Below are 13,012 nucleotides of genomic sequence, written 5' to 3' on the forward strand. Positions count from 1 at the left end.
AACTTTTAATTTCGAAAATACAATTTGCTTTCATTTTCAAAATTTTCTAGATGGAGGAGTAAGATAACTATTTGATTTTCAAAATTAGAAAAAGAAGCAAATAATAAATTGTCTAAAAAGAAATGTAAAATTGATAGTTCAAACATATCCAACAAAAATACGAAAGTGAAAAATCTTATATTATTAATCTCGATATCAATCCTGACCGAGACGTCATCGAAAGACCTAGTAAATCGATTGGAGAAAAAAAAGAAAAAGGTTATTTGTGAAAAGTGTATATATATATTTCTAGGGCTATTTCTCCCAACTTTGAAGGATATTCTTTTATAATTAGAGAAATAAAAAATAAAAAATAAAAAAACCTTCCCTGCCCGTTGTAATCGGTCTTCCCCAGGTTCTCACCTCAGGCTCAGGTTTCTCACTCAAATCTTCTCCATTTCTCTCTTCTTATTATCATTCCCTTTCTGATCCCTGTTTTCTGTTTTTCTTTCCAATCCCAGATTTTCTTTCTTTGTTTCTACTTGCTCGCGTTCTGATCTTGATTTCAATCCATCTTCTTCGCTCCCGCGGATTAACGTAGCATTGGTAAATATGTTTCCCCATTTTTCAGATCTTAATTTGTTATCAACTGAGTGATTTCTCTTTCCAAATTTCAACTTAGCTGGTAGCTATAGCCCTTTTTAGCTGTTCTGTTTTGTCTGTCGCCGCATTCTTTATTCGGGTTTCTTGTCAAATTCTCATGATTGTCGTGCTGAATACGGATATATGGATTGCGGATTAGAAAAATGGGAATCAAAATCTTGGAAAGCATCTTCGAGACTGGAAACATTGAAGTGAGTTATTATTAATTTAGGGTGGAGTGATTTTGAAGGGGTTAAAATCATTTATGTTATGATATTTTAAACAGAATATTAAATTGATTTTGAATGATTACCCTTCGATCCTTCCATTTCTAGGTTTGAAAATGTGTGGAAATCTTAGTGAAAGAAATCTATATTAATTGGGGAGAAAATCTTCCTGGAAGAAAATATATATTAATCGGAGAAAAAATTACATTATAGAGGTTTGAAGACTCACCACAAATCTGAGACCTTGAACTGATGGGCTAGATTTAATCCTGTAGCTATATATTTAACACCCTGTGTTCATTTTATGCACTCTCCTTGTGGATTTCGTGGGAGAACACTTCTTCATTTCTGTTCCTTCTCTGCTTTTTGTTTGATTACAGACTTTTCGACCATGTGAAAACGCGGCCGTAAGTGCTAGTTGACATAATGTTTGATTAGGGTACTTTGTAGTTCTAACATTGGTCTTCCACCCTTTATTTTGTGGCTTCTATGTGGAAACGAATGATGGAATTATTTCTTGAATTCTTCTCCGTTCTCTCCCTGTTTTCCTTCTGCGAAATTTACACCTAATGGCTTAGATAAGATAAGGAATTTCAGGCTTTCAATTCTTAAGATGTTTGTTCCTAATTGAAAATTTGGGGTTCGTTTCTATAATATTTAGAGCAGATTTGCTTTTTTTCAAGTGTTAATTTCATAATCTCACCGTTTCCCTAGAGGGCTGGCTTCCAACTTGAGGGAATATACTGTGTGCAAAAGTCTTCTGAAGTCTATTTTTTGGGAGACCAGCTGCTGTAAGCTAAGTATTTGACAGAAACGGAACAGTTCTTCTATTTGGTACTTTCTTCTCCCTCCCCCTCCTCCTCTTTCTTTTGAGACTGGACTATGAAAGCTATATTTTTTCTTTCTGTGTTTTATTAGCAAATACTTATTGTTGATGTGGATCAGTGGATGGTTGTTGAGAATGAAGAAACTAATGACTTATTTAATCTTGTTAACTTGCATTTTAATCTATGAAAAGGGTCAATCAATAGTTAGATATATAGTGAAATTAACAGTTAAATTGTCAAGGACTCAACACAAGTGGAAGCATACTGATTTAGGCATTCTTGTTACGTACTGGATGTGTCTCACTATGGTATGACTTGTCAATATTTTAGGGCATGATTTAGAGAATAAACAACATTCTCATTGCACTATTAGAGAATGAAAGACTTTCTGGTGGTCTTATCATAATGACATGTTCAGGAGGGCAATTAGATCAGAATTGGAGCGCTTGAAAATGTGATTGCCAATGTGATTGCCAATGTTACTAGAATTGGTATTTGAACTCCTAAACTAGTATCACTTAGTTAGATGAGGGCTTCGCCAGGTATACTAGTATTGTCAATGGTTTAGTTTTGAGATGTTTGGAACTTTGGAGATACTTTCAACTGTCCGGGGATTCAAGCCCTAGGTGATTAAGGTTAAATTACTACTTTATTCATAGTATCGAATAGATTTCTAAATTTTCAATGGTGTTTCTAAATTACTACTTTATCTTGAATAGATTACTTGAACGGGATCTGTTTTATAGGTTACACAATTGTACCCTTGAGTTCTAATGGTGTTTCTAATAAATCCTAAAACTTTATGTAGTGTCTGTCACGTCTCTAAACTTTTAAATTTGTGTCCAATAGGTCTTTGGATTTTAAAAGGCATCTTATAAGTAAGACCCCATTTAGTAATAATTTGATTTTTGGTTTTCAAACAGTGTTTATTCTCTCACTATTTCTTTAAAATAATTTTCATTCTTCCTAAGTAAACATTTGAATTCTTAACCGTATTCCAAAAATGAACACAACTTTTTTTTCCTGAACAATTGTGGGAGTGGAAGGTCAGACCGTCGACCATTAAGATGTTAATTGGTGTCTTATGACTTATCCATTGAGCTATGCTTGGAATGGATTTTGAAAACACTTTGGAGAAGTATATAACAAAACAAAGAAACAAATAGGTGGAAATGATGTTCATAAGCTTGATTTTAAAAAACCATACCAAAAAACAAATGATACTTTCAAGTGTATTGCAAGCCATCAGACTTTCATTTAGTATCTAATAAATCTCAGTATTTACAACTATAAGTCAAATAGATCTCTTAAAGGACTTGTTAGACATAACATCGAGTATTTGGGTACCTAAAAGAGACTTTAAAATTCCAGAGCTAGTTAATCACAACCTCGTTCAAATCTGTAGTTTAACCAAAATTTAATAACTAAGGTACGTGTGATTACCATTTGGTTATTTAAAAATTGTACTTGTCTTCTCATAGTTCTATACAGATGTGTTCGTATTTTCTAAAGAAACACGTGATTCATAGCTAAATACAAAAAAACAAAAACAAGTTTCTAAAAACTTTTTTTCCCCAAAACTTGACTTGTTTGTTTTCTAAATTATGGAGCCTGTTAATCACAACCTTAGTTGTTCAAGGACCAAATTTGTAATTAAATCAATTTCAAATTAGGAAATTCAATTTCAGAAATTGAATTTTAATTTGATTTAATTAAGTTGAAAATTTGAATTAAATTAAATTTGAAATTGTAATTAGTAGAACTATTTAAGATTTCTCTTTGTTAGTTGGATTAATCTAAACACTTCATTCGTAGCTAACTATTTTTTGGATAAGTTTTCAACACTTGGCTAGGATTTTGAAAACACTAAAAAAAAAAAAAAAGATAACAAAATAAATAAACTTATTAGAATTAAAAAAAAAAACAAATGGTAGGCTCATTTTTTGCTCCTAGGAGTGGGCTTGGGATGGGAAGATCCTCAATGAAAGTTAGGACATGGGTCATGACTCATGAGCATACATGGGGCATCAATATTCAATACCGTAGTTATAAAAACTGTGGCAAAATATATAAAGATTTCTAGTTATTTGTTGAAACAGATTTTGTTTTATGTGTGCATGTGTATACTTCTGAATGAAAGTAAAGTTTTCTAATGAAAAAAATTGTTGAGACAGATTTGATATCGTTTGTTCTTGTTTGTTGTTGAACATTATATTAATTGGGGGAGGGGTGTGCAGTGGTTAGTCGGAGTAGGTTTTCCGACCAAACTGTCATCGAATCGACTATAGTCGATTTAGTAAATGTTCAAACCGATCTCGACTGTCGAAGAGTATAAATTGGCCGTCGGTTGGTTTTATTCTTTGATTTCTTTTTTAAAAAAAATTATCAATTTGGATTTTTCTCAAACCGACACCGACTGAGCCCTTCATCTTTTTCGACTGACATCTTCGGTTCGGTCGGTCGGTCTATCATGCTCACCCCTAATCGGTGAGAGATTTTCTACATAAGAATAATTATAATTGTTGCAGAATATTAATTGATTTACACACTTCTGTCAGACTCAGAAACACGCCATCTGAATTCCAAGAGTAGTACCATGTACTCTAGCAGTATTAGATACCCATTTTCTATCACTTCATAATGTTTAATTATCCCTAAGGATTTCAACTGTTCAAACTGCAGATAAACCCAAAACCAAAAAACATGGCAGTAAAACCAACTGTTGCGTTGCGAGCTGTACTTGTTGGAGGAATTGCAGCGTTTGCTAAAATTGCTGGTGCAATGAAAGCTGCTGGTGGTGCAAAGTTAGGTGCAGCCACAGCTGCCATGACAGCAGCAGCAACTGCAGCTTTGGCAGGATCAAAACAAGACCAGGAGGATTCTAATAAACACTCTCCGAAATGAACTGCACCTTCTCACTCTAACAAACAACAAATACCAATTATGTTTTTGGGACATTTTGTCTTTTTGTCTTTTTAATTTTTTACACCCTCTTTTGTAATTTTGGTAGGGAAAGATCTAATGTATAAACCCCCAATCCTGGAGGCTTCAGCCAAAGCCATGGTGCTGAAATAATATGAACTGGCCAGATTTATTTTATCTTACCGGATGGAATTTTTTGTCACATTGTCGTACGGTTCCATCGCACTATTATACATGGAATGTTTTTTAACGTCATTGTTTCTGCATTTCATTGACAATTTTAATAATGTCGTTAGGAAGGAGGGGGTACAAGGTTGAGACATGTGATTCATTTTTCTTTATCAGAAGGGAATGTCTGTTTTGTGTTTTATGGTGTTGTTTGGATGCTGAGAAAAGAAAAAGTTTAAAGAAAATGATGAGAAGGATTGTATTTCTTGGTTTGAAACTTTGAATTGGCAATCGGGTTTCCTTTTCTCCCAGATGAGGAATTTGAAGAATCAAAGAGAAAAGGCAAAATGATTAACATAAAGGCAAAGGTGGGGAAGAATGATTGAAGTCAACTAGTTTTTGGAGGATTGTGTTTGTGTACCATAAAGAAAACTAGAAACTAGAAAACAAAGAAAACAAAACAAACCCAATTCAGCTTTTATGCATTTATATATTTGTTGGGGAAATATTGAAATTAAAAAACCTGGGAGACAAAAAAGAAAAAGAGGAGCAGACAAAGCACCAAGACAAGTAAGGACAAGAACATTTGGGTTTGGGAACTGTGCAATTGTTGGGCCATCTCAGCCCAGCCCAGCCCATTATCCCACCATCTGTCCCTCTATTTCATCATCATCATTTCTTTTTTCTTTTTCTTTTTTTTCCCCCCCCTTCTATCAATTACTTTTTAAGGATGAGAGAGAAAGGGCATTGTTTTCAAGGTCAGAGAGAGAGAGAGAGAGATTGTTTTCAAGGTCAGAGAGAGATGGAGACAGACATGTGAATTCAGAGAGGCATGTGAATAGAAATAGTATATAATAAAAAAAGTCACTATAGACTACAGTGATATTTTCATAAATGCAAAATTCTATTAGTATAGAGGAGAAAAATGCCACCTTTTTCCCTTTCAAAATGTCAAATATTTTTTAAAATTATTGACCATGCAAATGTAAATACACATACTAAGAAGAAGGGCTTTTAATTCCTTTTTCATCTAAAATTCTTAGATGACTACCTTGAAATTTGCTTGGTATATATATATATATTACATACCTCAACGATGGGTTAGAGGATTGAGCCTCCAATTTCTTGAGATTTTTTAGAGTTAAAAAAATGTGAATGTAGAGGATTCAATCTTCCAAGAATATATGATTTTAACTGGTAAAAAAATATAAATATTATTTTTTTTAAAAAAAAAAGATTGGGTGAGAGAGAGATGTGATGATGTGGATGGTAATATAATAGAAGAAGAGGGTGCAAAATGGTGTAAATTGTACATTATTACTAATTTGCTAAAGACAGATTTTTTTTTTTTTTTTTTAAATTACAATGTCAAATTAAACCATAAGTAAATAGACTTATATTTCACATCTTTATTTACTTTATTATTAAGCAATCCTTATGAGGTTATTTTCTTCATTGTAAAACAATCTCTCTCTCTCTCTCATGGGCATATACATGGCATGTTAATATATCATGTTGATCAATAACATTAATTCAAAGAACATTAATTCAAATATAAGGAACCTCTATCTATCTTTCTTTTTCTTCTTTTTTTATTTTAATATATCAATGAAATATTAAAACTATTTTTGATTGAAAACGCTAAGAGAACCCACCATGATGTGAATATTACGAGAAATAGTGATCAAATAATTTTTGAACAACCTAGAGGGATCGAATCGAAGATCTAGAGGATACGAAGGTCTTCACACTTTACCCCGAGGCAACCGCATACATCTATATAGTGTTAAAATAATAGAACAAAATAAAAAAGTTTACAAATGAAACAATAAATAAATGTGATATAGAAAACATAAGTTAAATAAATGTAACGTAAGTACCCTTCATTGACATTTTATTTATCTTTTAATAGACTTCAATCATTTTTATGTTATATTGTTCAAGGTAGGTAAGTTATATATATATTTCACATTTTCCAAAATCTTTTGAAATGAAAATGAAAGCAAATATTTCACATGCTACAAATAAAACCAAAAATGTATTATTGATTATAATTAGAAATAGTTTAAAAAAAAACAAAATAGAAAATAAAAAATAATGACCCTACACATGAACGAGGACAAACAAGGAGAGACCATAACATTTTTCAATGATTGAAAATGTAAAACAAAAATCAATTAATTAAATAGTAATCAATAAATTTAATCCCACTTCATGAAGAAATTACTAAAGTATAATTATCATTTATTTACGCATTTTCCATGTGGGTGATTATATTTGGTATTCTTTGCATTCTTTCTCTCATTTAGTCGTTGAAATGTCTTCTTCTATATCTCTTTTATCTCAATGCCAATAAATTTGCTCATATTTCTTTTTTTCTTTCCATCAAAATCTCTTAAAGGTTACATTATATATAATCCTATGATAAGGGTTTTGTTTCTTAGGTTTAATTTGAGAAAGATGATATATAACTTGAATAAGAAGATGATCTATATATATATATATATATATATATACATTTTTATCCAAAGAAATTAGCAACATGTAGGTTTGAGTCAATATTCTTTACCATCTCGATAACACGAAAATGAACATACGAGATGAGAACGATATCAATAATAAAAAAAGATTGTACGTGAAATATTAAGGTCCCAATCGATAAATATATGGTTTTTTATTTTTCAAAGTTAAACTTATATATAAACCGTTACTACCCCTTATTGATTTCTTTTTTTGTTGTTGTATTATTTTTTTGAGTGTTTTAAAACATAAAAAACGAAGTTGTGATAATTTATTCTGTTTTGAAATTTGACTAAAAATTCAAATGTTTAATTAAGAAAACAAAAAACTTAAAAAGAGTTTAACCCAATTGATCTCGTTATAATTCAAATTTTTATTTGACAACCATTTTTTAATCTAATTTTCTAGTTTTAAGCGTTTGCCTATTTTCTTGATCGTAAACCTTTTGCTTCATATTCTACTTTTCAGAAAACAATTTTAAACTCTATTTAAAATTACAACCTTTTCAATTAAGAATTCAAAATTAATTTTCAAAACTCAAAAAATGAGAAAATTAGCAGGCTATAATTCTAAATTAAACAAAATATTCTGAAATTAACAACCCTATCGATCTAATTAAAATATATCCAATATTACCACCTTAAAAAAATGGTTCGTAACATATCTATACAATCAGCTTATAAGATGAAGATCATATATTAAAATATTATTCTCATATAAAAGAAAATTCATAATAATTAGCTTACAAAATGTTGAAGTACATTCCATAAAGTATTTTACGTAAAAAAAAAGAAAAAAAGAAAAAAAAAGACAACATGAGAAAATTAAAAATGTTCTTCATCTCTTATAATGAGATCAATTAATACATATTTTCCCCATTTCTTTGAGAAAAACTTACATAAGGCAAAAAAAAAAAAAAGGTAATTTACGAATCTAACCCTGCCATGGCTTCTGGATTTGAGTCTGAAGATTGGAGGAATTATTAGGAACAATGCAATTTCCAAAACCAGTAAGGCTTAGAATATCTCCATGAGAAAGAGGGCGAAGTCCCAAGAAATCTCTGGTTAAACCGTCGCTTCGACTGCCCGAACCGACAGCGGATGGGGCAGTAGTGGCGGGGACGGGGGCGGTGTGATGATGCATAGCGGAGAAAGCGGCGGCGGCGTTGGCGGTGTCGTTGAAGGAGGAATTATGTTGGAGGAAAGGATGAGAAGGAGAAGGGGAAGAGAGGGAATTGATCATATCATGAAGAAAAGTGGTTGATGCAGAAGCAGAAGCAGAAGCATTAGCATTAGCAGCTTTATTCCCATAATCAGTACAACTACTACTACTACAACTCACAGCCCCCCCTCCTCTACCCATCTCAACTTCACGTGACCATAATCCCATCTCTCCATAATTACCTGTTAATTACAATGCCAAACCAAACCCCACATTATATATTATTTTATTTATATAACTTCAAATTCATCCCAATTTGACAAACTTATCATATATAGCTCAATTTGAATAATTATGTGCTATATATCAACTTTCATGTCAAAAGTTTCACCAACAAAAAATAAATGAAAATACTAAAAATGTCAAATTTAACCTAACCTATCAATTTATGTTTTTGTGTGAAAGTTTTATAATATTGTCTCTCAATTAGTTAACAAACAAAACTTTTTTGTTTTTAGTTTTATTTGGTTCTCAACATGAAAAAGAAGTATAAAGTGAATTAAAAAAACATAAAAATTTTATAAGGTTAATTTAAAATATATATATATATATATATATATATATATATATATATATATATATACATAAAGAGAAAAGTGTTGATAATATGAATAACATTGTAAACTAAAATAACCTATATATCAATTTAAGCTTTTAGGTCTAGTTTCTTCAGTCCTATTATATTATTTCCTCTTATCAATATCGAGAATTTTATGATAATTTTTTCAAAACTATCGAAAGTAAAGAGAATATAAATAAGATAATAAATTTACCATAACTAATCAATTTAAGCTTGTGAGTCTAGTAATATTATAATATTGGAATAAATCTCCTAAAATAACATTCATTTTCTACCGAATTAATATTTTAATTAAATGAGTAAGTAGATAACTAAACATGCGTGTAATGAATATGAATAAAAGATTAAATTGACGAAAAAATTCATAAAATATGGAAAGAGTGAAAACAATAAAAAGAAAGAAATTAGAATGTGAACCTGTAGACACGTGAAGAAGCTTGTGGGGCCTTGGCATAGAGCCACTCGTGGTAGTGGTACTACTCATGGTCGCACCCATCTGAGCTGCCTTCTGCAGCAGTGCAGTGGCTGAGATATGAGGAGAACAAGATTGATATGCCGGAGGAGGAAGACCACTTGTGGGCCCGCACCCGTGTCCACTCGGGTTAGGGTTAGGGTTTAGGGTTTCATGATTATGCTCCTCGTGGCCACTCCCCATCAGGATTTCCGCTCGGAGATCTGATGGTTGTAGCCATGGTGGAATCTCCGCTCTCAAATTGTTGTTGTTGTTATTGTTGAAGTCTCGTTTCAGAGCGAAATTATTATTATTAAGGAATTCTTGTGAATTGTTATTGTTGTTACTGTTGTAAGAAGAGAGAAGAGGGTTTAATGCCATGGCTGATCTTGCACTTTCATCTGCTAATGCATCACAAAAGGCTCTATGTGTAATGAAACTATCTCTTCTGCATGAGAGAGACAAAAAAGAGTTGAGAAGAAAAAAACATACACACAAAAGCCAAAGATATATCTAATAGTACAAAGACAAATTTAGAAGAGCTGTAAACAAAAAACACTTCCAATTTTTATTTTCCTAAAAATACTTCTCTGGCATGTCCTTAACGTTCATATATTACACGTTAGTTTTTAATTTTTAAATTTGATTTCAATTTAGTCTCTAGATTCTAAAATGTTAAACTTTCCTTTTAGAGAATGATACGACAGGTAATGTGGGTCAGTGGTACATCAGAATATCTCAACTAGGTGACAGATTCTTTAGTACCCTCATCATATATATCTCAACCCCAATTTTATTAGAATAACAAAAAAGCACATAGAAAAAAAAAATTAAAATGTTACAATTTGATCATTCGAGCTTATAATTTGAGATTAAAAATGTGTAAATATTAAAACGTAATGACCAAATTGAAATGAAATTCAAATTTTAAAATTAAAATAATAACATTTTGAAAATTCAAAGATTAAATGCATGACATAACATCCAAATAAAAATAGGCCCAAAAATGTTTTCTCCTCATTTTGATAAAGGTTGAAAAAGAAAAAGGAAAAAATAAAAAAGCTCTATATTTAATTAAGGGAATGCAAATTAATAATTAACTTCTGAAAAAGACAAGACAAAATTACAGATTCCGAAATTAAAATGCAGATTTCAGAAAACCAAGATATTCACGATCATAAATGCAAATTAATTCAGAACAATTATACCATAATAATGGAGGAAGAATTGATTAATTAATTAAATTAAGAAAAAAGAACATTATAAATGAAAAATAAAATTTAAAAAAAAAAAAAAAAAAAAACCTTGAAAAAAGAGTTCCACAGTCACATCTGTACTCCTTTGTGCCACAGATCTTGGAGTGAGCTTTCCAATCAGATTGAACTGCATATTTCTTAGAGCACTTATCGCATTTCCACTTCTTTTCACCGTGCTTTCTGCAGAAGTGCTTCTTTATTCCTGTTAAGTCACCAAGTGCTCTTGATGGATCATGGTGTACACAACTCACTTCTGGACATACATATACCTTCTTCTTTATTATCTCTTTGTTTGTTCTTTGCTTTAATTTCCATGGTAAATTATGCCCTCTTCTGTGCAGTTGAAGATTCTGATCTCTTTGAAACCCTTTGTTGCATATCTCACACACGAATCTATTCGTCGCCATCAACGTCTTCGGCGATAACGCTATCACTTCCGCATCTGGGTCTAACAGAAACAAATTACAATAATTCAATCCAAATTCCACCCCCTCAATTTCAATTCAATCCGTAAATAGAAAAAAAAAAAAAAAAAAAAAAGTAATTCATCGACTTAATATAATGAAGGAGTAGTACAATACTGTAACACATAACCTAGATGTACTGTAATTCATGGACCTAATTATGATGAAGGAGGAGTACTGTAATTGTTGATCGGGTTAGTGAAGGTTGATGAAGGAGTGGTATCAGAGCTTACCGGGATTTCCAGGAAGGTTGCGCTTCTTCTTAGGAGGAGGAGGAGGTGGTGGTTGGCTTTGAGGAGCAAAATATTGATTGGGGAATTCAGTTTTATTGGCAGAAGAAACACTAGCAGTAGCTTCACCAGATGCAGAAGTCAAATTCGACAAATTTTCATCCATCACTACAATTTGTTGTTGTTGTTGTTCAGACAAAAAATTACCTTTCATCATCATCTTAATTTCATAAAATTCAGAAACAAAAAAGAAAAGAAAAGAAAGAAACCCCTCTTATATTGGTTTCATGAGACAACAAAAAACAGATCTAACAAAGACGACGACGACGAAGAATAAGAAACAATTGTTGTATTTTGAGTAATTAACAAAAGTTTCCAAGATCTAATTCAAGACAAAATAAGAAAAAAAAGAAGAATTTTTTTTTTTTTTTTGAAGATTATAACATATATATGTTCTTTACTGCATTCAATCTTTGATTTGGCTCCAACCAAAGAGACAACTTTTAGTTTTTTTGAAAGCTCAAAAGAAACAAGCAGCCTGCTGTTTAAGAGAGAGAGAGAGAGAGAATTCAAAGACTCAACTTTTTTTAAAAATTTTTTTTGATATGATTAAACATATACAAAAGAAAATTTAAAATCTTGCTAGGAAGCAAAAAAAAAAAAAAGAATCCAAAAATACAAAACCCAGTTCTTGAAATTCTAGAGAGAGAAAAAGAAGGAAGAGAGAGAGATATGGATGAGAATTGAAGAAGCTCTCTGTGGAATGTAATCACAAAAACACAGCTCCAAAAGATAAACTCTTTAAAAAAATAAAAAATAAATAAAAAGCCATCAGGAACCCTACGGCTAATTCTGACGTTGCACTTTCTGTCTTTTCCTTTTGGTATTCATTTTTTTTATTATTATTATTTGTGAAATTTATTATTTGTGTTATTTTTTTCTCGTGTTTCATACGTGACTATAGTTCAATTGGTTAAAGTATATTCTTTATTTAAAAATGTTAAATATTTGAATTCATACTCTCACATGTTATTATTATATCCGAAAAGATAAAAAAAAATGAAAACGTATATTATATATGAAAAATTGTCAATTAATTAGAAGATAATTATTGTAATGCAATATGATCTTTGAAAAATGAAAAATTTTCACTGATAAAAGAAATGTCCAACTTTACAGAAATGGTAAAAAAATATATTGATAGACTTCTAGACTTGTATCAGTTTCTATTATATATAGTATTAATGATAGACTTCTATCAATTTCTATCATCGATAAACACTGTTAAACTTTTATCAGCCTCTATTAACCTTTATAAGAGTCTCTATTTTGTGTAAATAGTTTCCCTTATTTATATATTTTTGAAAATCCTCCTAAAAGAATTGTAATGCCTATGAACACGTTACCTCAAAGATTAAGGGAATTATACTGGTTGGAATGCATATTGAATCTATTGTTTTGACACTTCGAAGACCAAATACAGGTCTTGCTAATCCTACTGATGCTTTTGTAATTTTTATTATAT

The 13,012-nt window shown here is 31.0% G+C and overlaps 2 protein-coding genes across 3 annotated transcripts; one reads left to right on the forward strand and one right to left on the reverse strand.

Annotated features, from left to right (window-relative positions):
- Positions 1-284: 284 nt before the first annotated feature.
- LOC120087330 (uncharacterized) lies at positions 285-4,799 on the forward strand. 2 transcript variants are annotated; one of them, XM_039044313.2, is made up of 4 exons: positions 285-413; positions 501-585; positions 1,563-1,682; positions 4,358-4,799. In XM_039044313.2, the coding sequence occupies exon 4, from the start codon at positions 4,379-4,381 to the stop codon at positions 4,577-4,579; it is 201 nt and encodes a 66-aa protein (XP_038900241.2). In that variant the 5' UTR covers positions 285-413; positions 501-585; positions 1,563-1,682; positions 4,358-4,378; the 3' UTR covers positions 4,580-4,799. The 2 variants fall into 2 exon arrangements, with proteins under 2 accessions (XP_038900241.2, XP_038900243.2); XM_039044315.2 differs by lacking the exons at positions 285-413; positions 501-585 and adding an exon at positions 692-833.
- A 3,182-nt stretch (positions 4,800-7,981) lies between these two features.
- On the reverse strand, positions 7,982-12,341 carry LOC120086225 (protein indeterminate-domain 7-like). Its single transcript, XM_039042770.2, has 4 exons — positions 11,491-12,341; positions 10,842-11,241; positions 9,504-9,985; positions 7,982-8,688 (listed from the first exon to the last, which is right to left on the reverse strand). The coding sequence occupies exons 1-4, from the start codon at positions 11,705-11,707 to the stop codon at positions 8,219-8,221; spliced, it is 1,569 nt and encodes a 522-aa protein (XP_038898698.1). The 5' UTR covers positions 11,708-12,341; the 3' UTR covers positions 7,982-8,218.
- Positions 12,342-13,012: the final 671 nt, after the last annotated feature.

The sequence above is a fragment of the Benincasa hispida genome, chromosome 9, assembly GCF_027475165.1.
Source record: "Benincasa hispida cultivar pf3 chromosome 9, pf3_genome.v1.1, whole genome shotgun sequence".
NCBI lineage: Eukaryota > Viridiplantae > Streptophyta > Magnoliopsida > Cucurbitales > Cucurbitaceae > Benincasa > Benincasa hispida.